The sequence below is a fragment of the Pogoniulus pusillus genome, chromosome 35, assembly GCF_015220805.1.
Source record: "Pogoniulus pusillus isolate bPogPus1 chromosome 35, bPogPus1.pri, whole genome shotgun sequence".
Classification (NCBI taxonomy): Eukaryota; Metazoa; Chordata; class Aves; order Piciformes; family Lybiidae; genus Pogoniulus; species Pogoniulus pusillus.
This window is the reverse complement of record NC_087298.1, coordinates 14,412,578-14,432,622: the sequence shown is the minus strand read 5'-3', so window position 1 is coordinate 14,432,622 and position 20,045 is coordinate 14,412,578. Positions and strand designations below refer to the sequence as shown.

At 49.4% G+C, this 20,045-nt stretch overlaps 1 protein-coding gene across 16 annotated transcripts in view; it reads right to left on the bottom strand.

Annotated features, from left to right (window-relative positions):
- The window catches only part of DNM1 (dynamin 1), a 62,980-nt gene that overhangs the window by 2,550 nt on the left and 40,385 nt on the right, over positions 1-20,045 (bottom strand). For 5 of the 16 annotated variants that reach the window (XM_064171355.1, XM_064171357.1, XM_064171356.1 and 2 more), the window contains exons 14-21: positions 19,691-19,702; positions 18,407-18,520; positions 9,683-9,792; positions 9,019-9,130; positions 7,872-7,883; positions 6,504-6,674; positions 6,088-6,329; positions 5,470-5,688 (exon numbers count right to left, since the gene is read on the bottom strand). In XM_064171355.1, coding sequence (XP_064027425.1) covers positions 5,470-5,688; positions 6,088-6,329; positions 6,504-6,674; positions 7,872-7,883; positions 9,019-9,130; positions 9,683-9,792; positions 18,407-18,520; positions 19,691-19,702 — 992 coding nt within the window. Of the gene's footprint in view, positions 1-2,607; positions 2,645-3,374; positions 3,998-5,469; positions 5,689-6,087; positions 6,330-6,503; positions 6,675-7,871; positions 7,884-9,018; positions 9,131-9,682; positions 9,793-18,406; positions 18,521-19,690; positions 19,703-20,045 lie in introns of all 16 variants that reach the window. The other 11 variants (XM_064171369.1, XM_064171366.1, XM_064171368.1 and 8 more) reach the window with 5 other exon arrangements.

The following is a 20,045-nucleotide window of genomic DNA, read 5'->3' as shown; positions in this document are numbered from 1 at the left end:
TCCATTCCATTTCAGCTCTTCTGCTGGGAGGTACTTTAGGGAGGTAGGTGGGCAGCAACATATCTGCCCTCTGCATGGATTAAGTGCTCTAGAATCATTTTCCTGTGAGGAACTGCTCCTCTCTCAGCTCTTTACTTGAATGACCACTTCAGGCTCCGACTACAGGCTTCAAGAAGCCTACAGACAAAAAGTACTGTTAGTCTGAGCATTGTCTCTGAAGGGTGCTCATGGTGTAAATGCAGCTGCACCACCTGATGGTTCCTACTCTCATTGCAACGGCAATAGCACTTCAGTTAAAGCCTTACAAAACTTCAGCTCAGCCTTCAGGGAAGTGCTGTTGTACTATCACAGATGTTAGAAGATGTTTTTGGAAAAGCATGAAGAACTTGTTTGCATTTCAGAGGTTTGAACAAGTTGTGTTAACAGTCTCCCTGGGCTTACATGAAGAGGACTCCTGAAGCTGCTGGACTGTGTAACGTGTGCTGCCAAGGGAGGCCACCCGATCCTGCCAGAATGAGCAGGGCTGAAAGGAGCACAAATAATTTGCAGGCATACAGACTGCTGTTTGTTTTGTAATGCACTAGGATTGATTTTTGCAGATACATATTTCTTTAAGCACTCAGAGCATTTTAGGGGGAAGTGCTGTCACTGTTTTACATTACAGGTTGTGTCTCTGCTCTGGTTTTCTGGAGACACTTGCAGAAGCTGGTTAGAGAAGGCTGAAAATTGTCTCCCAGAATAAAATGGTACAGAAGTCTCTCAAGCAGAATTTACCCTTGAAACACTGCTTCAAACTGTCTCACTACATTGCCAGCCAAGCCCTTTTACATCACTGAAAAGGCACCTTCCTTTGCCGGGACAGGAAGGAACAAAGTTTGCTCGCGGGGGCAGCCAGACTAGAACACTGAGCTCTAGGAGTGAGCAGGCTAACAGGGAGTAATGCTGATTGTGCTAGTTTGAGCCTGGCTAGAATAAAGGCCCTAAGAGACAGTGGAACATTACATGTATTCCCTTGGGCTGTAAAGGGTTCAGGTGGGGAGTTTGGGTTGTTTGAGGGTCTTGGTGTTGGTTTTGTTTCTAATTTTTATTTCCTTGGTGCTCTTTATGCTAGGTTTAGAACAGAATGCCCCATAGCAGCGAGTCCCAGATTGAGGGTACAAACACCAGGCAAGCCTCTTTCCCAAGGCTGTTCACCAAAATACATCTTTCTAGGGCTGTCTGCAGCAGACATGGTATGGACAAAACTGCTGATGACTCCAAGGCCTCTACACCATGTCATCAGTGAGGAGGGCTGACAGATGGCATCCTTAAAGATGATGTCAATCACTAAACAACCACTGCATCAGTTTGATGTGATGTGGCACCTCTCGGCTCCAGCTGCAGTTACATGCAGCAGAAACAAACATCAGCTGCTGCAAGATGGGGGCTAGATCTGAACCCCATTGCCCAGGAACAAGGGCTTAAGCTTCTGCTCTTCCAATTAAGGATTCCTACTAAGGACTTCAGTGCACGCTCCCCACCTCCAGTTGTCTCTGCCACAACCAACAGCAAGGGAATCTACAGGACCTGCTATGCTGCACTTCTCCCAGTCAGCCCCTTTCACTGCAAAAAACAGCATCCACAAAGGAAGAAAAGGTTCAAACCCCCCACACACACCTGCCCTGTTCTGCTCTCTCTAACCCTCTGTCAATAAGGGCTGAAGGTTCCCAGGAAAGGGACTCAGAAATTGCTTGAACTCCCTCTTCACACTCTCAGCATCTACAGGGCAGGGAAGGGTTGTTCAGAGTTGCTGGGCCAGCACACTACACAGGGGCCTGCCCCAGTGCCCTGCTACATCACCGAACAAAATGCAGGGAGAGGTAGGAAAGGAAACAGGCAAAAGCTCAGGATATGGATCACTAAACCCTTTCCTCTCATGGGGGCAGGAGGTAGAGGAGAGTTTGAACAGAAGGAAAAGAGTAACCTAGAAGGTAAAGGGTCAAGTAAAGAACAAGTAAAGGGAGACTCCTTTTGTGATGATGGAACACAAGGATAACAGGGAACATTCCATGCCAGAGTTACCCTGATATTAATGATCCAAACTCCTCCTGCCTTCCATGAGCACTAGGGATACAGTGAGGATGGGGAGCACATCTCCAGCCAGACATTAGGATACAAGAAGAGGAGTCTGAACTAACAGCTCCCCAAGTCTCTATCTTGGTCCTACCAGAGCTTGACAAACCAAATCAAAGCAGAGTTCATTCAGCTGATCTCCCAGTCAGCGTGGACACAAGCCAAACAAAAGACACACAGCGTTTAGACCCTGTTGCCAGAGCTCCTTCCCCCATCCCACCTCATCTGCCTGGAAGCAGAGAAAGGGTCCTCCAGTGACCTTAAAGCAGGTACTGAGGCTTTCTCCATTTGGCAGCTCAGGCAGCTGCTCTCTCTGACGAGCCAGTTTTCCTGTTCAAGACTCCTCCCTTCATGAGATCCTGGCAGAGCTGGTTCACTGGACAAGGGACTCTGTTGCTAATACAAGAACTAGGCAGCAGAGGAGAGCTGCAGAACCAAGGAAGGGAGAATGGGAACACAATGACTCCATGCATTGCAGGGAGAGTGCAAACGTACCGTGGCTGCCAGTCCTCAGGGGTCACTGATAGTGATTCTGAAAGACAACATGAAATCAACATGGCAGTTCAGACAGTTCAAGGCAGAGGCCACGCAGACTGTCAGGAAGGTGGAACAGAGACACATGCACACCTCCCTCTCCAGGACACATCACCAGAGTGCAGTGCTGAGGAGAGGTGCACTCTGCCGTGCAGGACTTCACACACACGGCCACAGCCTCACCGCTGCAGGCATCCAGAACCCTGCTGTGCATAGGGGGGTGTCGAAAGATGTCACACACCTACCAGCCCACTGCTCACTCACCCATCAAGTCCCCTCACACATCCAGGCTGATTTCCACACCTGTTGAGCAGTACTAGACCTAGATATCCCATCAGCTGGGCGATGGCAGCTTGGCTCCCACTGAAGGTTCCTGCCTCCTGACTATACTGAACGCTAGAGCTGAAACAAACAGCTCAGGAAACATGTGCAGTCCTGAGCACCCAAATAGGGAAGAAGCAGGTGAAGTCTTATATTTGTGAAGGTCACAATCATGAGATCAGCTACTCTAACCTCCTGAAGAATTCAAGCCGTGAAGCTCTGTGAAGCTGTGCTTACAGGGATGTTTTTTGCATCTTCTTCCTTGGATGCATTAAAGAATGAAGAACTCATTAATGCCTTCAAGAGATTTTTCCAATGGCTGTTAATCTCACAAACCCTCTTATTTTATCCCCTAGCTTGACACTGCAGTTTCTATAAAACTATTTTAAATTGAAGAGCCTAAATACCTGGAGTTCCTTCATCATTTTCTTTCCCAGAGGAAATTCTTCTGCTTAGCTCCAACAGACATCTATTCCAAATGCAGTCCTTTGTGGCACAGACAGGCCCTTACATCGTTTCTAACTTCCAGCTCCCAAAGGTGTGTATTTGGCAATATGGACTTCCACAGCAGATTGAATAGATTACAGAGGCAGGATGGAAAGTCCTGCTCTGAGTGTCCTTAGTTATACAGGAAAACCAGAAAGGTGCCATGTGGTGTCTACACATGGAAGTGTGCCTACAGAACTATGTTTATGAGCAAAGTAGAGGGACACTTGTCTATTCCTAGAATCATCCAGCCACCACCATGCAGTTCCAGTTCACCAGATGACACCAGCTCAAGAGCTTTGCTCCTCACACACACAATAGTGTAGCCCCTTAGCAAGGGAAAAGATGGGTGTTAGAAAAGAGCGATGGAGATGGCATCCGTTCACCCATGGCAGAAGGACTCGAGTCCGAGTGCTAGCAGGGAACATTCTTATTCTATATACAGGAGAGGAAGGGAAAGAGTCCCTTGTCATTGGAAATTCTCCAGTCACCAGTGAATTCAAATGACAAGCTGGTATCAGGATCCGGAGGAGTCTATGAACAACTGGAAGAATCAGAGAGGGGGATCAGAGAATGAGCATCATTTCACAGCTTCTGGAATTACACTCTTAACTCCAGATCAGGGCAGACAGTAGCATGCAGTCCAACCTACCAGCTCTCCCTCTAAAGCAAGGGATGGCTGAGTTAAGTATGAATCCATTTCTTCCTCCGCTCCTGTACTATTCCCTACCTTCCCCTTGAACCCTTCCCCTTCATGCTCCAGGCAGAGAAGCCATTCAGACAGGCTGTGACAGACTTCTTCAAAAAAGGCCAATTCATTCCAGCTTGTTGGGGAAATCCTACCATGATGATTTGGTATATAGAATATTTTTCATGAGTGAAGAAATTAAACTGAGTGAAAGAAGATGGAGACAGAAAGAAGCATAACTATGCTAAAAACAAAAGCACAAAGCAACAGTACATGGAAAAGCAGGGTCACAAACACTGAGAGCCAAAGGACATAGCAGAAGCATGCTGACATCCATAGGTGCCACCAACAGGACTGCAGCTCCTAGGCCAACACTGAGGCATGTGCACACAAGTGGCAGTGGGAGCTGCATCAAGATGCATGTGAAGACTGGGGCAAAGGCACCTAGAAAGTAAAACCATTTGCACACACCAAGCTGGTCTGTAACTTCTTGGGACTCATCCACCTCAAGGATGGATACAGCCTGGCAGAGAACACTTTCCCCCCAGTCTGGCAGCACCAGGTAGGAGTGAGAACACGGGCAGACCGAATACCCATCACAAAAGCATTCCTGGCTCTAGGCTGCTTCCTAAGGCCTATTCAGGAACACATGCTCAGCTGCACATGGAAAAGTCCTTTATCACTGTGTTGAAGTGTGTCTGAAGGGACTGAACAGGAAAGGAATTAAGTTTCCTAATGGAAAGCAAAGCCATTTGACTTGAACCCTCTAGGCTGGAAAATGTTCAAGTTGATTAAAGAAGCAACAAAAGCACCTAAAAACTCCCACTGCCCTGCAATATTCTCCTAGCCAAAACCCATCCAAACTGCTTTGATGAAGGTCTCTCCAACTCCATCTTGAAGAACTCTGAGCCAGGAGGAAAGGGGAAGTTTCAGACTTTGGGGAGCTCTGTGCAGAGGCAAACTTCCTGGAAAGGTTCACTGTCACTCCAGTCTTACGATTGTTCTGGTGACCACTTTCTCCCTTGTGAGCAGAGGCATCAGCATGATTGCTTTAACAAAGCCCTCGGGCACACAGCCCTCTTTCCTCAAGCTCTGCTCAGTGCAGAGGTGCCCCTCTGCTCCCAAGAGCTGCCTTGGCATTGCCACATCTGTACAGTAAAATCTCAGTGGACAAAAATACCTCTGCCTGCAAGCCAAATTTACATAGCTCAAGACAGTAACCACATCATGCACTCCACTCTCCCGTGGCCCAGACAGGCTAAGCACTGCCCTGGCTGCTGTCTGAAAACCGCACACAGCCCACGTGCAGAGCAGCATTTGGGACTCACCTGGGAACACCAGGAGGAGCTCGATTAGGCCGAGAAGGAACCTGAGGTGGGGGTCCAAAGGGGTCAGGAGAGGCACCTGGCCTGGAGGGCACAGGGGGGGCACCACCCAGCGTGGCCCCACCAGCAGGAGGTGGTCCAGGAGCTGGGCCTCGAGACCCAGGTCTGGCGGGGGGAACAGCAGGAGCTCTCCTCTGCGGTGTGGGGCTGGACGTAGGAGACCTGGCAAAGAAATGGGGAAATTCAACTGCAGCGACAGGCCTGGGATCCCTCTGTGGCAGCATCTGGTCCCCACATGCTGTCTTTAGTGGTCCTTCTTTCAGCTTCATGTCGCTTTTGGCATCATCCTTTAGCTTTCAAGGGCCACACCAGGCTTCATGTTGCCTTCATAGCTACTTCAGGTCCCATCTAACCCAAAGGCTTAGAAGCCTCCACCACCTCTGTAAAGGCATAGCAGCCCTAGACAGCTTTCAAGGAGCCTCCCAACACAAACCTCAGAACTCTTCATGCACAGGGAGCAGAGGGCAAGAGGAGGACTCCCTATCTTGGTAGGAGGCCCCAGCTAGCCACCAAAGAGGCATCAGGCAGGTCTGTGGGGCTCTCCCCCTGAGCCTCTGGTACCTGCGTCCAGACGGTACGCTCTGCACCTGCAGCCAAGAGTCGTCCACTGGCGGGGGCATGGGGGTGCTGATGGTGCTGGTGTTGATGTCCCCGATGATGTTGAGGGCTTCTTTCAAGGCGTGGTACATGCGCAGCATCTCGTCACGCCGCTGGGCCTGCTCTGCAGACTCCTCCATCAGCGTGTTCTGGTCGCCACAGGAGTACAGGTTGGCCAGCAGCTCCGAATGGATGAAGTCCTTGGTCTGCAAACAATCACAAGAGGGAATCAGTGTCCACTGTCTTTCCCAAACACTCCGTCCTATCCTCACCTCTCCTTCCTTCCAAGCTGCCTTCAGTCTCCTTCACCCCTTCTCTCCCACCCTGTTTTCTCCCCTTCTCTGCCTCCCCAGCTCCCTTGGCCACGTGGTAGTAAGTACATTGTTTATCATGAGGTGCATGATTGTTTTCGGCATGAGGTCTCTGATGGTTTTGTTGACAATTGCCATGTAGGAATCCACCAGGTTCCTGATCGTTTCCACTTGTCTCTCCAGCTGAGGGTCCATGGAGTGCATGAAACTGTCTGACCCATTCTCCTCTGCTTCACTGGCCTGCAGAGAACAAGAGAAACAGATCGGTTCTGCAGTGTAACACAAAACCAGAGAGAGCTAAGAGAAGGAGGGAACAAGCAGGAAGCACATGCAGTAAAACTTGAAACATACATTTTGCACTTCTCCAGCCAGATCTGAGAAGCTTTAACAGTAAAGCTGCTCTCACACAAAGGTGAAAGGCAATGAGGCCCCTGAACAACAGCCGCAAGTTAAGGCTTTAGCGAATATTCAAAGCTGCATTTTTGCTTTTAATGTTAATAGCTTTGTGAAAGATTCTTCATCTGAGCTGTGTTTTCCATGGCCAGATTGAGTTTAGACTTGGGAATCACCATAAATGAAGCCTTGCAGGCTCTGACACACTGCATCTTTATCCTCATTATATAAATGAGGAAACTGATACAGAGTGCAGTAATTCTCCTCACCTCAGTCAGACTGCAAGCAGATGGAATAAATTAGAAAAGCTTCCTGACCACTTTGACTGCAAATCCTGCATCATATGTCATAATTCTTTCATGCCAAGCAGAAGAATTTCTTCCTGTCTGCCTGAAATGCATTGTTTACCTTTCTGTGAGATAAAACCCAGACCGTGATGTCTGACAACAAGCAGCCACCAAGGCTCATCCATTTGGGATCAGTTTCAAAGCAATAAAGCACCAAAGACTGCTCTCTTTCTCCGTGCTTGTTTAAAAAGCCAAAACAACCCCAAGCCCCTTGATTTTAAAAAGAAAAAAGCTTTCTTTTGAATTGTCCCAGTCTGAAGGATCTGCAGCAGTGTAGGAAATTGCTTAGCTTTTGTTTTGGGGAAGAAAAACATATGAGAAAGGGCAACTTCTTTTGTTCATGTGAACTGTTCCTGGGAGGATCCTACATAATGAAGGAATACAAAGTCTCAGTGAGAGAGGAAGTAAAGGAGGTGGATGTCAAACAGGACAACTTAAAAAGATGAAGCTCGAAACCCCCAAGATAAGTTTGCAACAAGATTCAGTCACACAAAAAGGGTGAATTAAAAAGAATTAAAAAAAAAATAAAAAGGAAAACTGAAACCAAGAATGAAACGAAACAGCAGTGATTCAACAGAAAGTACCAAGAGGGAGACAAGCAAGTGCCTCTCAGGAAACCGTGTCAAAAGGTAAAACAAGAGAGAACTACTTGGTGAGAACCCCAGGGGGCAACACAGGCAGATAAGGTCAGACTTACTTTGTCCTTGTCCTGGCAGGCCAGTTTGAGCATATGTGGAAAAAATTAAAACAAAAAGGGACAAAAAAAATAGAAGAAGACTTAGTTGGTCGCAGAATTTGGAGAAGATCCCATAAGTGCACTGCACAGCAACCAATCAGTCCCACTGGAAGTGCACACAGACCTGGACTGGCCTGGAGGAGTGTGTGCCCTATCTTGCTGAACTGGAAATCTGGGCGGGATCCCCTTCCAATGCAGTGTTGGCAAACGGCAATTTACTTACCTGCAAGGGCTGCTTCCTATCTGTTAGGCTGGGCTTGAGGCACTCAGCCTAGCAGTGCTCCCACCTGCACGCCCAGAGGTGGCACATGGCCTTTACCAGCGTGTGTTTAAAAGGCCCTGACTGGTCCAAAGCCAGTTTGAAATCTTGTCATTGTTAAGGTCCAATCCCTAATGCTGTTAATGCCACATCAGTTTGTCAGGGAAAAAAAGAGACAAAGCCCCCAATTTTCAAGTGTAACAGGAAAGACGAATGCAAGAGGTCTATTAGAAACAACAAATACAAACAGATTCTAATTAGTACTTTTCCAGTGACTGCTGTTTGCAGCAGCTTCCTGTCACAGAGGAAGAGGAAGGCTTTGAACAGGCACCTGTGCAACCCTTCTCTAGAACAGCCTTTTAAAGCAAGGCATAATGCTGACAGCAAGTGCGGTGGGACAAGGCTAAGGGAAGAGATAAGAGGCCTTGTTACAAGTAGCACACGAAGATATCTGCCACACAAAAGAAAATGCCAAAGGACCACTCTTGGTAAGCGCACGTGGAAAGGGACTGGTGCCTTTGCTCAGCAGACACAGACCACCCAGTGGATAGGCAGCTCCCACTCACACTGGGAACTCGATGCCCACAAAGCAAGAGAGCTAGAAGGGTTTATCAAGGCAACCTTTGGCTACTTTATCTCCCATCTGAAGTGGCCAGTTACTTCACCCTAAGTTTCCTTAAAGGAAACACCAGGACATACCAAAAGCTTAAATTCTGGTTCCCAAATATCCTCATCTCAGGAACAAGGAAAAGCCTCAATTGACTGATTTTTAACATAAGAGGATGCAGCTACCCTTCTCAAGACACAGGCTGTGTGCCTTCTCATCCTGCCACTGTGGTTGCAACTTACCCCAACACGCTCTGGGTAGACTCCTGCACGAAGGAAGGAAGCCTTCCAGCTATCCACCTCCTCCTGGGTCTCACAGGCCAGCTCCAGCTGCCGGTAGTCCTTGTAAACATTCCTGAAAGACAAACCCTTAGTTCTTCTCCATCACAAGACAGATTTGCTCATATTTGGCAAATAAGTCAATGCCCAAGGAACTTTCCAATCATTTTAAGGTAGAGATACTTAGTGTCTTGCTAGCATTCTCATGAATTTTTAGTTTTCATGAACAACTTTGCCCTTAGTCAGTTGCCTGTGTTACTACCTTGAGCCTTTAGCCCTGCCCTAAAAGCCCCAGTTTCAACACAAGAGATTCCCTTTTCAATTTTGGTCTCAGGATACCCAGGTGGCCAAGTCCAACAGCCTCCTACAGCTTTCCCTGTTCATTCTCCTATATCATTGATCATAACTACATACTGGTGAAGAATGACAGTGGAAGACCAAAAGAAGTTAAGACACACTTCTTTTTTTGGAAGTCTTCCATCATCTTGGAAACACATACCTCTCCTGGACAGCTGTTCCTCAACACTTGTGTCTGTTCTCTCCCATCTAGTATTGGATAAAGTCTGTCCTTCAACAGACTTGATGCAATAAAGCTTCCACAGCTTGGCATGTTGAGATGTGAGCATACCTCTGTTCAGTGTTGAAGAGAGCAAAGATGTGCTTGCTGGACATGAAGCCCTTCTCCACATCACGCAGCTTCAGGTTATCCACTGGTAACATGTACTTCTTCTCCTTCTCCTGAAAAAGGGATCAGAAACCAGTCACTCACTGCTCCAACCAAGCCTCTACTCTGCCAGCACAGAGGAGTCAACCAGCAAAAGAGCCCCTGCACCACCAGAGAGACATTCTCAACCCAGATCCTCTGGCCCCTTAAGCCTGTGAGAAAAGGGAACTAGGAACAGGGCTTTGTACTTCCTGAACACCTTTGTGACATGGCCCAACGAGCCTGCCTCATTAACTCCATCAGGAGTTAATGCATGGCATTGTCCCACTTCCCTCAGGCTAGGGGTCAGCATCAAAGTTCTCATTCTTCCCAGCAAGAGGTCAGTCAGCACCAAGACTCTCACCAGCCACTTGACACCCAGAGCAGGTGTGCCTGGGAAAGGCTCCTCAGCCCCATTCTTCAGACAGCATTTATGGGGAGAATCAAAGAATCACCCAGGTTGGTAGAGACCTCCAAGCTGATCCAGCCCAACCTATCTCCCAGCCCCATCCAACCAACTAGACCATGGCACTAAGTGCCCCATCCAGTCTTTTTTTGAACACCTCCAGGGAGGGCAAGCAGCCCTCACAGCCCCACTGCTGCCACCTCAGCATTTTACTTGTAATCACTACATGCAGGTTCAAGAGAAAACAAGCTGAAGAACCTGGTTTGACACAGAAGTTCTGAGCAATATCAACCAGAAATCATCTCTTCACTAAAGCTGACTTTTTCACTTCATCTTGTCACTGTCCTACACTCTTGTTGGCTACTGTGGACCCTTTAAACGTTTTAATTACACAACAGAAGGTCGGAAAGCAGGTCTGATTACATGTTACTGCAGGGTTACTGAAGACCTCCTCTGCTCATTAACGACAATGGCACGCTGCGAGCCACCAGGAGCAGAGGCGAGACGGACAGGTCACTGTCTGGTCAAGGCCTGAAAACTCACTGACCAGCCTCAGTTTCAAGGGACCCATTTTTCAGAGTAACTGCACTCACAACCCTCCAGTCTGGTTCTCACAAGGCACCTTCAGCTGAACATAGAACAAAGCACATAAACGGCCAACCTCGACGTTTTTCACGTTAGTATCACCCCTCAACAAACAAACTCTGTCTTAATTTTGCTATGTGCAGTCAGGACCTAAGTCAGACATCATTCTCCTCGCTCGGTGTCAGGCCTGGGCCTACAGCAAATGAACAGAGGGGAGCTTGTTTGCAGGCCCTGCTCGTTACGCCCTGCTCCGGCCGGGTACCGCTCCCCAGCGCAGCAGGAGCGGGAGCCAGCACCCTGGTGTCGGAAGGCAGCATGCGGCTGCCCGAGACAGCGAGAAACGAAGCCTGCTTCGTGTGCGAGCATGCCTGCGACTGTCCCCTTGCGAGCTCCTCCTGTCTGTGGATGTCTCTTGGCTGGAAACAACAAAACGTGACTGCTCCCAGGGGAAACAAGCATGGAAAACAGCCAGTGAGCAGGGATCCCGTAGCGCAGGTCAGGATGACGAAGCCGCTGAGCTCAAACACTCAAGAGGGTGGCAAGTGCAGCCTAGCAGCCTCTTCGGTTTTGGTTAGATCGGCTTAGGTTTGCTAAAGATACCAGACCCTGCACAGCTCGGACGTGCCCTGAAGACCAAACTTGCCCAGCCACTTAGGAAATGTATGCACCAGGAATATACCTCAGGCCAGCATGTAGAAAACAGCAGAGGTGACCCGGGCAGCTGCGCAGCTCTCCACTCTCTCCCAGGCAGGCCAGGCTCTACCGGCAGGGGACATCCTCCGAGCAAATTCTCCTGGACTTTTTAATACCGTTGGTCAGTCCAGATGAGAGGTGAGTGAGCATTCTTGTGACTGCACTTCTGTCAGCCAGCTACCAGGTTCAGAGTCACGCAGACCACTTCAGGTTCCATAAGTCATGAACAGCTTCCAGCTGTCTATGACTCTGGGTCATTATTCTGCTGGTTTAATTTGAATTAAGCAGCTGGAAGCGAAGTGTACCAACTGCTAAGTCCCTAGGCAAGACAGACCATCCCCACTGCAGTCTAACTCAAACAGAACCCCCTGAGTCCACCCCAGAGCCTCTGGACTAATAAAATACCTCATATTAAAGCTGCCTGAGAAAAATCATTCTGCATTAGAACCATTCCATAGAAACTCAGCAGTGGCCTTGTTCTTCAGGAGAAAAAGTCAAGAAGGTAAGGGAATCTCCTGTCCCAGATGTGGAAATACATGCTCTTTGACAAGCTTTTGACTTTCACTCCTTCCAAGCCCTTGCATAAATAAATGCTGCTGAATGATCAAGACCAAGTGCTGATCTTTCCATACACCAGAGGCAAGAGGCCTGTATCTGTTGTACAACGTAAAACATTAGTGCTCAGACTCTGAGGCAGGGAGAGCAATCAAATGGAGGACACTGATGCAAGGCAAGAAACCCCCAGCCCACGTCTGCAGCAGGGCAATGCACACCACAACCAGCCTGGGCTGCACTCCATTTCCCCTCACCTCTTCCCCTCTTAGTCCCCCACCACTTCAGGCTTTCCAGCTTCTCAGATTTCAACCCAGCATGTTTTACATCAACACTGTGACTTCATTTCCTGAGAGTAGAGACAGGAAAGTGTGGAATGAGCTGCTAAGGGCTGAGCCTCTCAAAACTCTGGCTGAGTCCTCCTCTGTCCATATGTTAGCAATCTGGCAGTATGTGCTCTGGCTGAATAGCATCCTGGCCAAGAGGGGAAAAGGGCTTCTCTCTCTAGCTTTCCAGAGGATGAAGAGGAGAAGGAAGAGCCAGCACACATTGAAATGGGAAAGCAGTTTATGAAATACTATTTTGAAAGCCCTCAGCCTGATCCCAAGAGGCTGATGTTGCTCATAAGATATCATCTTATGTACAACATCATCTGTAAGAAGGACAAAAAAAGAATCAGACAAAATTCTCTCAGCAACCGAGCCTTAGTTATGAAAAATGTGCCTGTTGAGTGCAAATTCATCTGCAGAGCCATGAGGCCAAGGATGGGCAACATCTGGATGCTCTGTGCTGGCTAGGGAGTGTAGGCGTGGGACTGGCTACCCTCATTTGCTGCTCCAGTGGGAGGGGTGCTGCCTGCATGGAGAGCTGCAGATGGAGATGGCTGCAAGCTGCTGGCACAGGTGGGACCCACACCAGAGGGCTGCTCCATGCTGCCAGCACCACGCAGATGCGGCACCCGGCTCCGTGCCCTGCATCTAGCCACGGAGGACAATGCATGTGGCCAGGAAGGAGACCAGGATCCACTCGCCATTCCGGCTCTGGGATGTGAGGCACAATAGGTGGAGGTGAAAGAGTAGCACTGCAGCTGCAGCCTGATGTGGCTACAATCTCCTCGTGGAGTCTAGAAACTGGTCTTGGGCAGAGACAGCACTGGTTTGCACCATTATCTGAATTATCTCTTGCTATCCTGTAGGTAATAACCTACAAGAGGTTCACAAAATTCATCAGGCAGCAAGCCAGCCTGACTCAAAGCATTTCCTCCACTCAACTGCCTCAACAGCAAGTTAAATTTTCCTACTCTTAGATGCATGTGAACCAAAGCCAACAGATGCCTGTGTGGGCTCCCCTAAGGTTGGAAATTGACACTCGCAGTACAAGTAAGTAATTGGCAGAATTATTAGGTCTCAGTTTGCATTTAGAACACAAATAAACTCATTAAAGATTTGCCTGTAGCTGTTATCACAAACACCTCCTGCACAGAGACAGGACCTGTCGACATGGGAGAAGGAGCACTGCCATTGTTTCGTCTGGAAGCTGTGTGAAATTTGGAGAAATGCATCTTGCTTAAACCTCTTCATTGTCTTTCCTTCTTGTAAGGTGTAAAGCATTCTGGGACATCAAAGCTGCCCCAGAGCTGCCTGGAGCTTCATCTGAGTCCTGTCAAACCAACATACAGCACTTTGGGAACTCCACAAGAGAACTCCAATTAAAAAGTGTTACCATAATAACTGATGATAAAAACTGCACAGATACAGGCACAGGACAGGTTTACTGGGAAGAAGTCTTTGACAACAGCCAACAGTCCTGGACAGCAAGCGCTGAGCCAAACCACCACAACACCCCCATGACTGCGACATTACCAACCATCTCTGCTTCTTGTCTTTGCAAAGAAACCAGATGTTAGAGGAACAGGGAGTCCTCCAGCAAGCCCTAAGTACCACCACAAAACACCTGCACCCTGAGACCGCCTTTCCAAAACACAGCCCTCCTGGACGACTGAACCTTTACCCCCAGAGCAGAATTTACTGGACGAAGCAACCACTGCTCCAAGCAGGCTGTAAGGGCTTGTTTACACCAGGACGTTGCACTGCTATAACTTAACACACATCCTAAGATTTTAAGCTGATTTAATTCAAAAGCTCTACATGCACTAGGCCTGGACTTAAGTGATGAACCAAAACCATTACTGCTGGCTCAGCAAGCACAGCAACGGCAATCAACTCCTTGGCACAAAAATCAAGATTCTTCAGTCACATCAGCTGAAATGCTGTTCAGAGTCAGCCCTGCAGAAAAGTGCAGCTCTGGGAACCACTGCACAGGTAGAAACTGAGCAGCTTAAGAGGGGCTACAGTGCCCAAGACCTCTCAAAGGTGACAGCAATGCACACCAGCCCTTGCAAAGGACAAGCAGGCATTTCTTTTTACATCAGTCCCGGTGCCATGGCAGACAGGAACCACCCCAACTATTTGACTTTCTTTGATGTGGTTAAGTGCAACACAAATGCAAAGTGTTGCACACCTCCAAGAACAGGAGGCTGCTTACCACTCCCCAGTGCATGCTTAGAGCCAAAGTGGAACTTCTGGGCGTTCGTGTTTTTGGCCACAAATCTTAACCATCACCAACATCCACAGGAGAGACAGGGGCCGTGTGATGCACATAAAGCCCTCTTTATCCCTGCAGCACCAGGGAGAGGGAGCAGACCGCAGGGGCTGACATCTGGAATCACTACACGGAGCAGGCGCCAGAGCCAGCAGCATTCCTCCAGCATCCAAGCGGGCAGGGACGCTTCCTTTCCCCCGCACAACCCCAGCCCTCAGCTGCCTTTGCTTCCTGCCAGCCTCCGGCCTTCCCAGCAGCCAGCAAGCTCCTCCCTCGAGTCTAGTTAGCTTTCTACTGCCACGTCAATTGAGACAGAAGGACAGAAGGGAAGCAAGAAGGGAGGGAGCGAAAACGAGAAGAGGGAGGGAGGCTCAGCAATGCCAGACATAATGGGGGTTGAAAGAGAGGAGATGTGGATTGCTCCTGCCGTGGCCTGAGATGAGCTGCAAGGGCAACTGGCCAAGGTGGGTCAAAGCTGCCTTGGAGAGTTCGGAAGCAAAGGCTGGTCCTGACTGCTCCGGAGCCCAGGCAAAGGGCTGATCTATGGGACAGGACTGGGCAGACGGAGATGAGGGTGCATGAGGCCTGGGAGTCCTCCCACACAGCTCCACAGGGAAGAAAAGGTGCTGAACAAAACAAGTTCTGCACACCTGGGTGACAGCCAGAACTTCCCAGCATCTCCTCCTTGAACAGCAGTAATTAATTTTTCCCTGCTTTCTTCTCTCTTTCTAAAAAGGTGCAGCATACCCCAGGTGGAAGCCAGGTACCAGCCTGGCACCAGCACCGCAAAAGGACAGAGCTTGGAAGCTTGCTCCAAACTGAAAGTACTTCTTTCCAGTTGCCACAGGAGGATGTGTTTTCCTTCAGGACTTGGACTTCCTTTCATCCCAGCACGGTCCCCAAAACCCCATCCCAAAAGCAGGGAGAGAAAAGGACTTACAAGCTGCTGGTAGCTGGAGAGCAGATCCAGAGGCTCCACTCCGTCTGCCCAGTGTTCAGACTACCTGTTCAGGACTACGAGATTGTACAGTAGTCTGCACATTGGTTAGGCTGTGCTGGGATACACCACACTCTGCCAGTGCTGCACCGGGATGGTAACACCTAAACGGCAGGGGACACGTGTGGAGAGGGCAGGCTGCAGGGACAGCTGCATGCCAAGGTCACTCACCCCTCAGCCTAGGAGAATGTGACCCTTTTGAGCCATGCCTGATGATCACTTTTACCTGCCTGTTCACCTGCCTACTCACAACCCTCTTATTCCTCCATCTCTGTTGTCCCCTTATTTCTTTTAGCTTCAAGCAGCTGTCCTGGGGCAGCTGTGTTCATCAGGATGCTCTGTCTTTGATGTGCTAACCTGTGCCATACAATGCAGACACACATGCAGACATGTCGGACCTAGGACTGCCCTGTGCTGTGTGACCTGAGAAGGCAGGACCAGCCACAGTCTGGAGAACGAGGATTCACAGGGCAAAGAATGCTGGCTCTTAACATACTGAAAAACCCACAAGAGACTGAAAGCTGGAAGCTTGAATGCTGAGGAAGTTGTGTTTGCTTTGATGTTTATCTGGAAAAGAAAGAAGAGAAATGGAGTGAAGCATAAAAGAGGACCAATTAAGACTGAGATACTATCCATAAGAAAACATGGACTTGTGAAAAGAGATGAACGAATGAGAGAGCTCCAGAGAGGATGTAAAAAGAAGAAACATGTTCCACAGAGCACTCGAGAACAGCATGGAAGCAAGAGAGGAAGAACCTCAGAGCAGACCTGCTCCTGTGGTCTTTAAACACGATGAATGAAAAATTCCGTCTGCAACCAGACACACCACAGCAACTTTCTGATGACTTGTGGGCATCAGAGCAAAGACAAAAGGATTTCTACCAGCTAAGCTGAGCCTCAAGGACAAAGACAGTTGAGGTGGGAGAGAAGAGGAGGGAGTGCATGTGTGTGCAGCTGGGAACAACTTCAATACTGATCAACATGTTTATTTATAAACTAGAATTGGGCACAAGACCTGGACAGGCACAGAGTAAGCAGCTATCTGGTGACAGTCGATAAGGTCACATCTTCCCTAGGACAGGAGAGAACACCTTTGTACTTCAAGCAAAAGAGAAGGCATGAAAACGGGAAGAGCTCAAGCACAGCTGAAGCAGCAGGGATCAGCACAACGTAGAAGGAACATGTAGCACCCACCACCCACCTAAGAATACCTAAAACTCTGTACCCACACTCTGGCACCCAGACAAGATTCCAGTGCAGTGACACTGCATGAAGCACCTAGACACCTGGCAGATCAGGCCATATTCTTCTTACGTACTCACCTGTTTTTACAAGCCCCAGACTTCTCACACATGATTTACCTGAGTAAGGACAGAAGGTCCCATCTGTACTGCACACATTCACACAAATTCTCAAAGGAAACAGCAGATATATCCATCTATCCAGCTGTGCAAACACTTGGCAGGGTGGCACACAGTCAGTGGGCACTCCAGCAGGAGCTGTCACTTTCAGAGAGCAGAGGGCACAGGGGTGCAGCAGGCAGCAAGCTCTGCTAACAGGAACCACTCAGCACAGCACTCACTGTGTCTTGTCTACAAGGGCCCCATCACCAGCAGCTCCAGCTCAGCTCACAGAACCTCTTTTGAGCAGGAAAGAAAGCTCTGGAGCGCAATGGGCACTGACACAAGGACTCTGGATTCCAGACAGGCTTTTGTATGGTGTCTGCTGTGATGCTCGCTGGGCAGCTGTCGGCCTGCTGCTGCTGCAGCCCGGGGGACACTGTGGCCTCTCTGGGCAAAGCAATCTGGCTCTGTACTGGCAGCAGCTAGAGCAGGCTTCTCCCTGCTTCTCTCTTTCACTGCTAGCCAGGGTTCCGGAGGTGTAGGTACCTCAGGAGTGTCTCCAGCTTTCAGTGGGGTAGCTCTCCATGGGGCCAGCCTTTGACACATTGAGTAGACAGGAAGAAAACCATGAGAGAGCCCAGGAGCACAGACATGCTCCTGTCAGCAAGGCAGAGTGGGGAACCAATTCTCCAGCCTGCTCTTTTCTTCCCCAGCACATCCTTTCAGTTGTCCTGAGAGCACCCACAGCCATGTGTCCCTGCTGCCGAGCAGTGCTGGGCCCTTTAAGGCTGAGTCTCGGTTCCTTTCTTCAGAGGCAGAGGCAGCTGAGGCAGCACAAAGCCTGGTATGTCCCTAATGGGGTCCAGATGGCTGCACTCTGCAGACCTGGGCTCCTGGCTTGCACAACCGGGCAGGGCTGTGCTCCCCTACTCCTCCCAGCTCCAGAGGTGCTAGCCTAGCCTTCACCCTCACCCCACCTCACCCCTTCTCACCCTGCCCTTTCCTCCATTATCACTCCAGCTCTGACACCACCACTTCCATCCACACACGACTGATGCAGCTCCCTCCTCCCTCCCTCTGGAAAGCAGCCAGAGCACAGAGGAACTGGGAAGAGAGAGCCCACAGAAGTGCAGGGTGGGGCAGACAAAGCCTCCTTTCTCCCGGAGCTCAAGTGAAGAAAAATCTGGGTGCACAGTCTTTAAAAACGCCTGAGAACGTTTCAGGAGCTGCAGAGCACACACATGAGTCCTTCTGAACTGGTGAAGTAGAGCTTTGGGACAGACACGCAAAGATACCTCTGTCTGACAGAGGACCATGCACCACAGACAGCTCTTCAGGATGGAGCCAGCTCCATGCAGGACTGAAGTTTAGGAGAGGCGCCACTCAAATGCAGCAACTTTTAGCTTCCCTTAACTATAGAGGCCTCGTCCTCATCAGATGCCAGCGACCTGTCCCAGTGCTGAGCTACTCACCTCATCATCCTTGTACCAGGAGAGGTTCTCTGCTGTCAGGACAAACCAATACTCCTTGGAGCCACCCTTCATGATCCCAATGTTGTTGATGGTGAGCCAGCCCTTTCGGATGACCTATGGGGATGGAAGCAGAGGGCATTAGAAGGGCCCTAAAAGCCAGGTCTTAAGCGACAGAGGAAAGACGAGAGAGTATCCCTACACACGGAGCAGTACGGAAAGACAAGGAACACCGCACGCTCTGCTGCCAGGAGAGCCCCGCTTGGCTGGCCAGTGAAGGTCTCTGCCTTGAATAGGCCAGAAGTAGCACAAAGAGGACACAGGAAGGAGCCTGTGCATTGCACCCTCTGCCAAGAAAAAAAAAAGATGCAGTAGACCTGCAGCAAGAGGGTCTTGGGCACAACCTACAAGCACCAGAACACAGCACCACTCCCAGAACAGGCCATGCTAAGAGGAAACCAGAACAGCAGCAGACCTTTCAGCACACTACATGTGTGGAGTGCTTCACTCAGCTCAGGGGTAGGGGGTACTGGCTCAAGGAAGAGACAGGCAAGCAACCCAGAACAAAGTGACTTCAGTAAAAAGGAGACACTAAAGACCAGAGAACAAAATGGTGCATCTGGAATTAGTACCTCAGGTTTCAGCATACCCAAGTATTTGAGTAGTCTTTTTATACAGGGCAAAACAAGATCCTTTAAGTTTAGTCTGTACCAAAGCCAGGCTCTTGCTCTAGGGAACTCCACCAAGCGCTGCTTCAGACTCTGGCCCAAGCAGTAATCAAACATGACTATGCATCACCTTTTATCTGCACAACTGCTCCACCGGCACTCAAACACCCTTCAGGCAATGTGTCTGTGCTGTACAGATGTGACCCTATGACTGCACTGCTGTGTGAGCAGCATACCACAGAGGTACACAGTCCTTTCAAATGTCAATTTACCCTATAAAGGTAAACTTGGGAGCATTAGACCTTCATCTCATGCCTCCCGTTAAACTCGAGATGGTCCTGTTCTGACTGTGGACAGGAGAGGGCAGTGAAACAGAACCAGACATGTCTGGATTACTGCTTTTCATTTCCACCCACTCACAAGATGTACCAGAAGTTCTGAATTTTCTCTCAGCATGCTGCTTTTTCACATCAGTTCTCCTTCACCTGTGTCTAGTGTCAGCTGCCTTCCTCTCCCCATTCAGCAGCAGAGGGAATAATTTGTTTATGCACTGTTCTTGCCTTCCCAGATGCAACATTAGCGTTCATTAGCACACCCTGCTGAGTGGCCTTCTACTCACCAGGATCTCATCCTGCAAAGGGAACCATAGCAACAGCAGTAGAGCAGAGAGCAGGAAGAGGAGCAAAGAGAGGAGAGATTGTTACTAGGAAAGCTGGAGCAGGAGAAGAGAGGCTCGAAAACAAAATAAATTGGAAGCTGGTACGCAACCTTTAACCCCAGATGTGAACAAAAGCAACTCCCATCCCAAAGTCTGCTAATGGGAAAGACAAAGCACTTTACAAGTGAATCCAGTTTGCTCTTTGCACTTGTACACCCAGCTCTTCCAGAGGCTGTGCTGCAGAAGACAGGGCTCCCTACAGCTGCTCCAAGATCCCACGAAATGCATGGTTGCCAGCCTAACCTGCTGGCCTGCC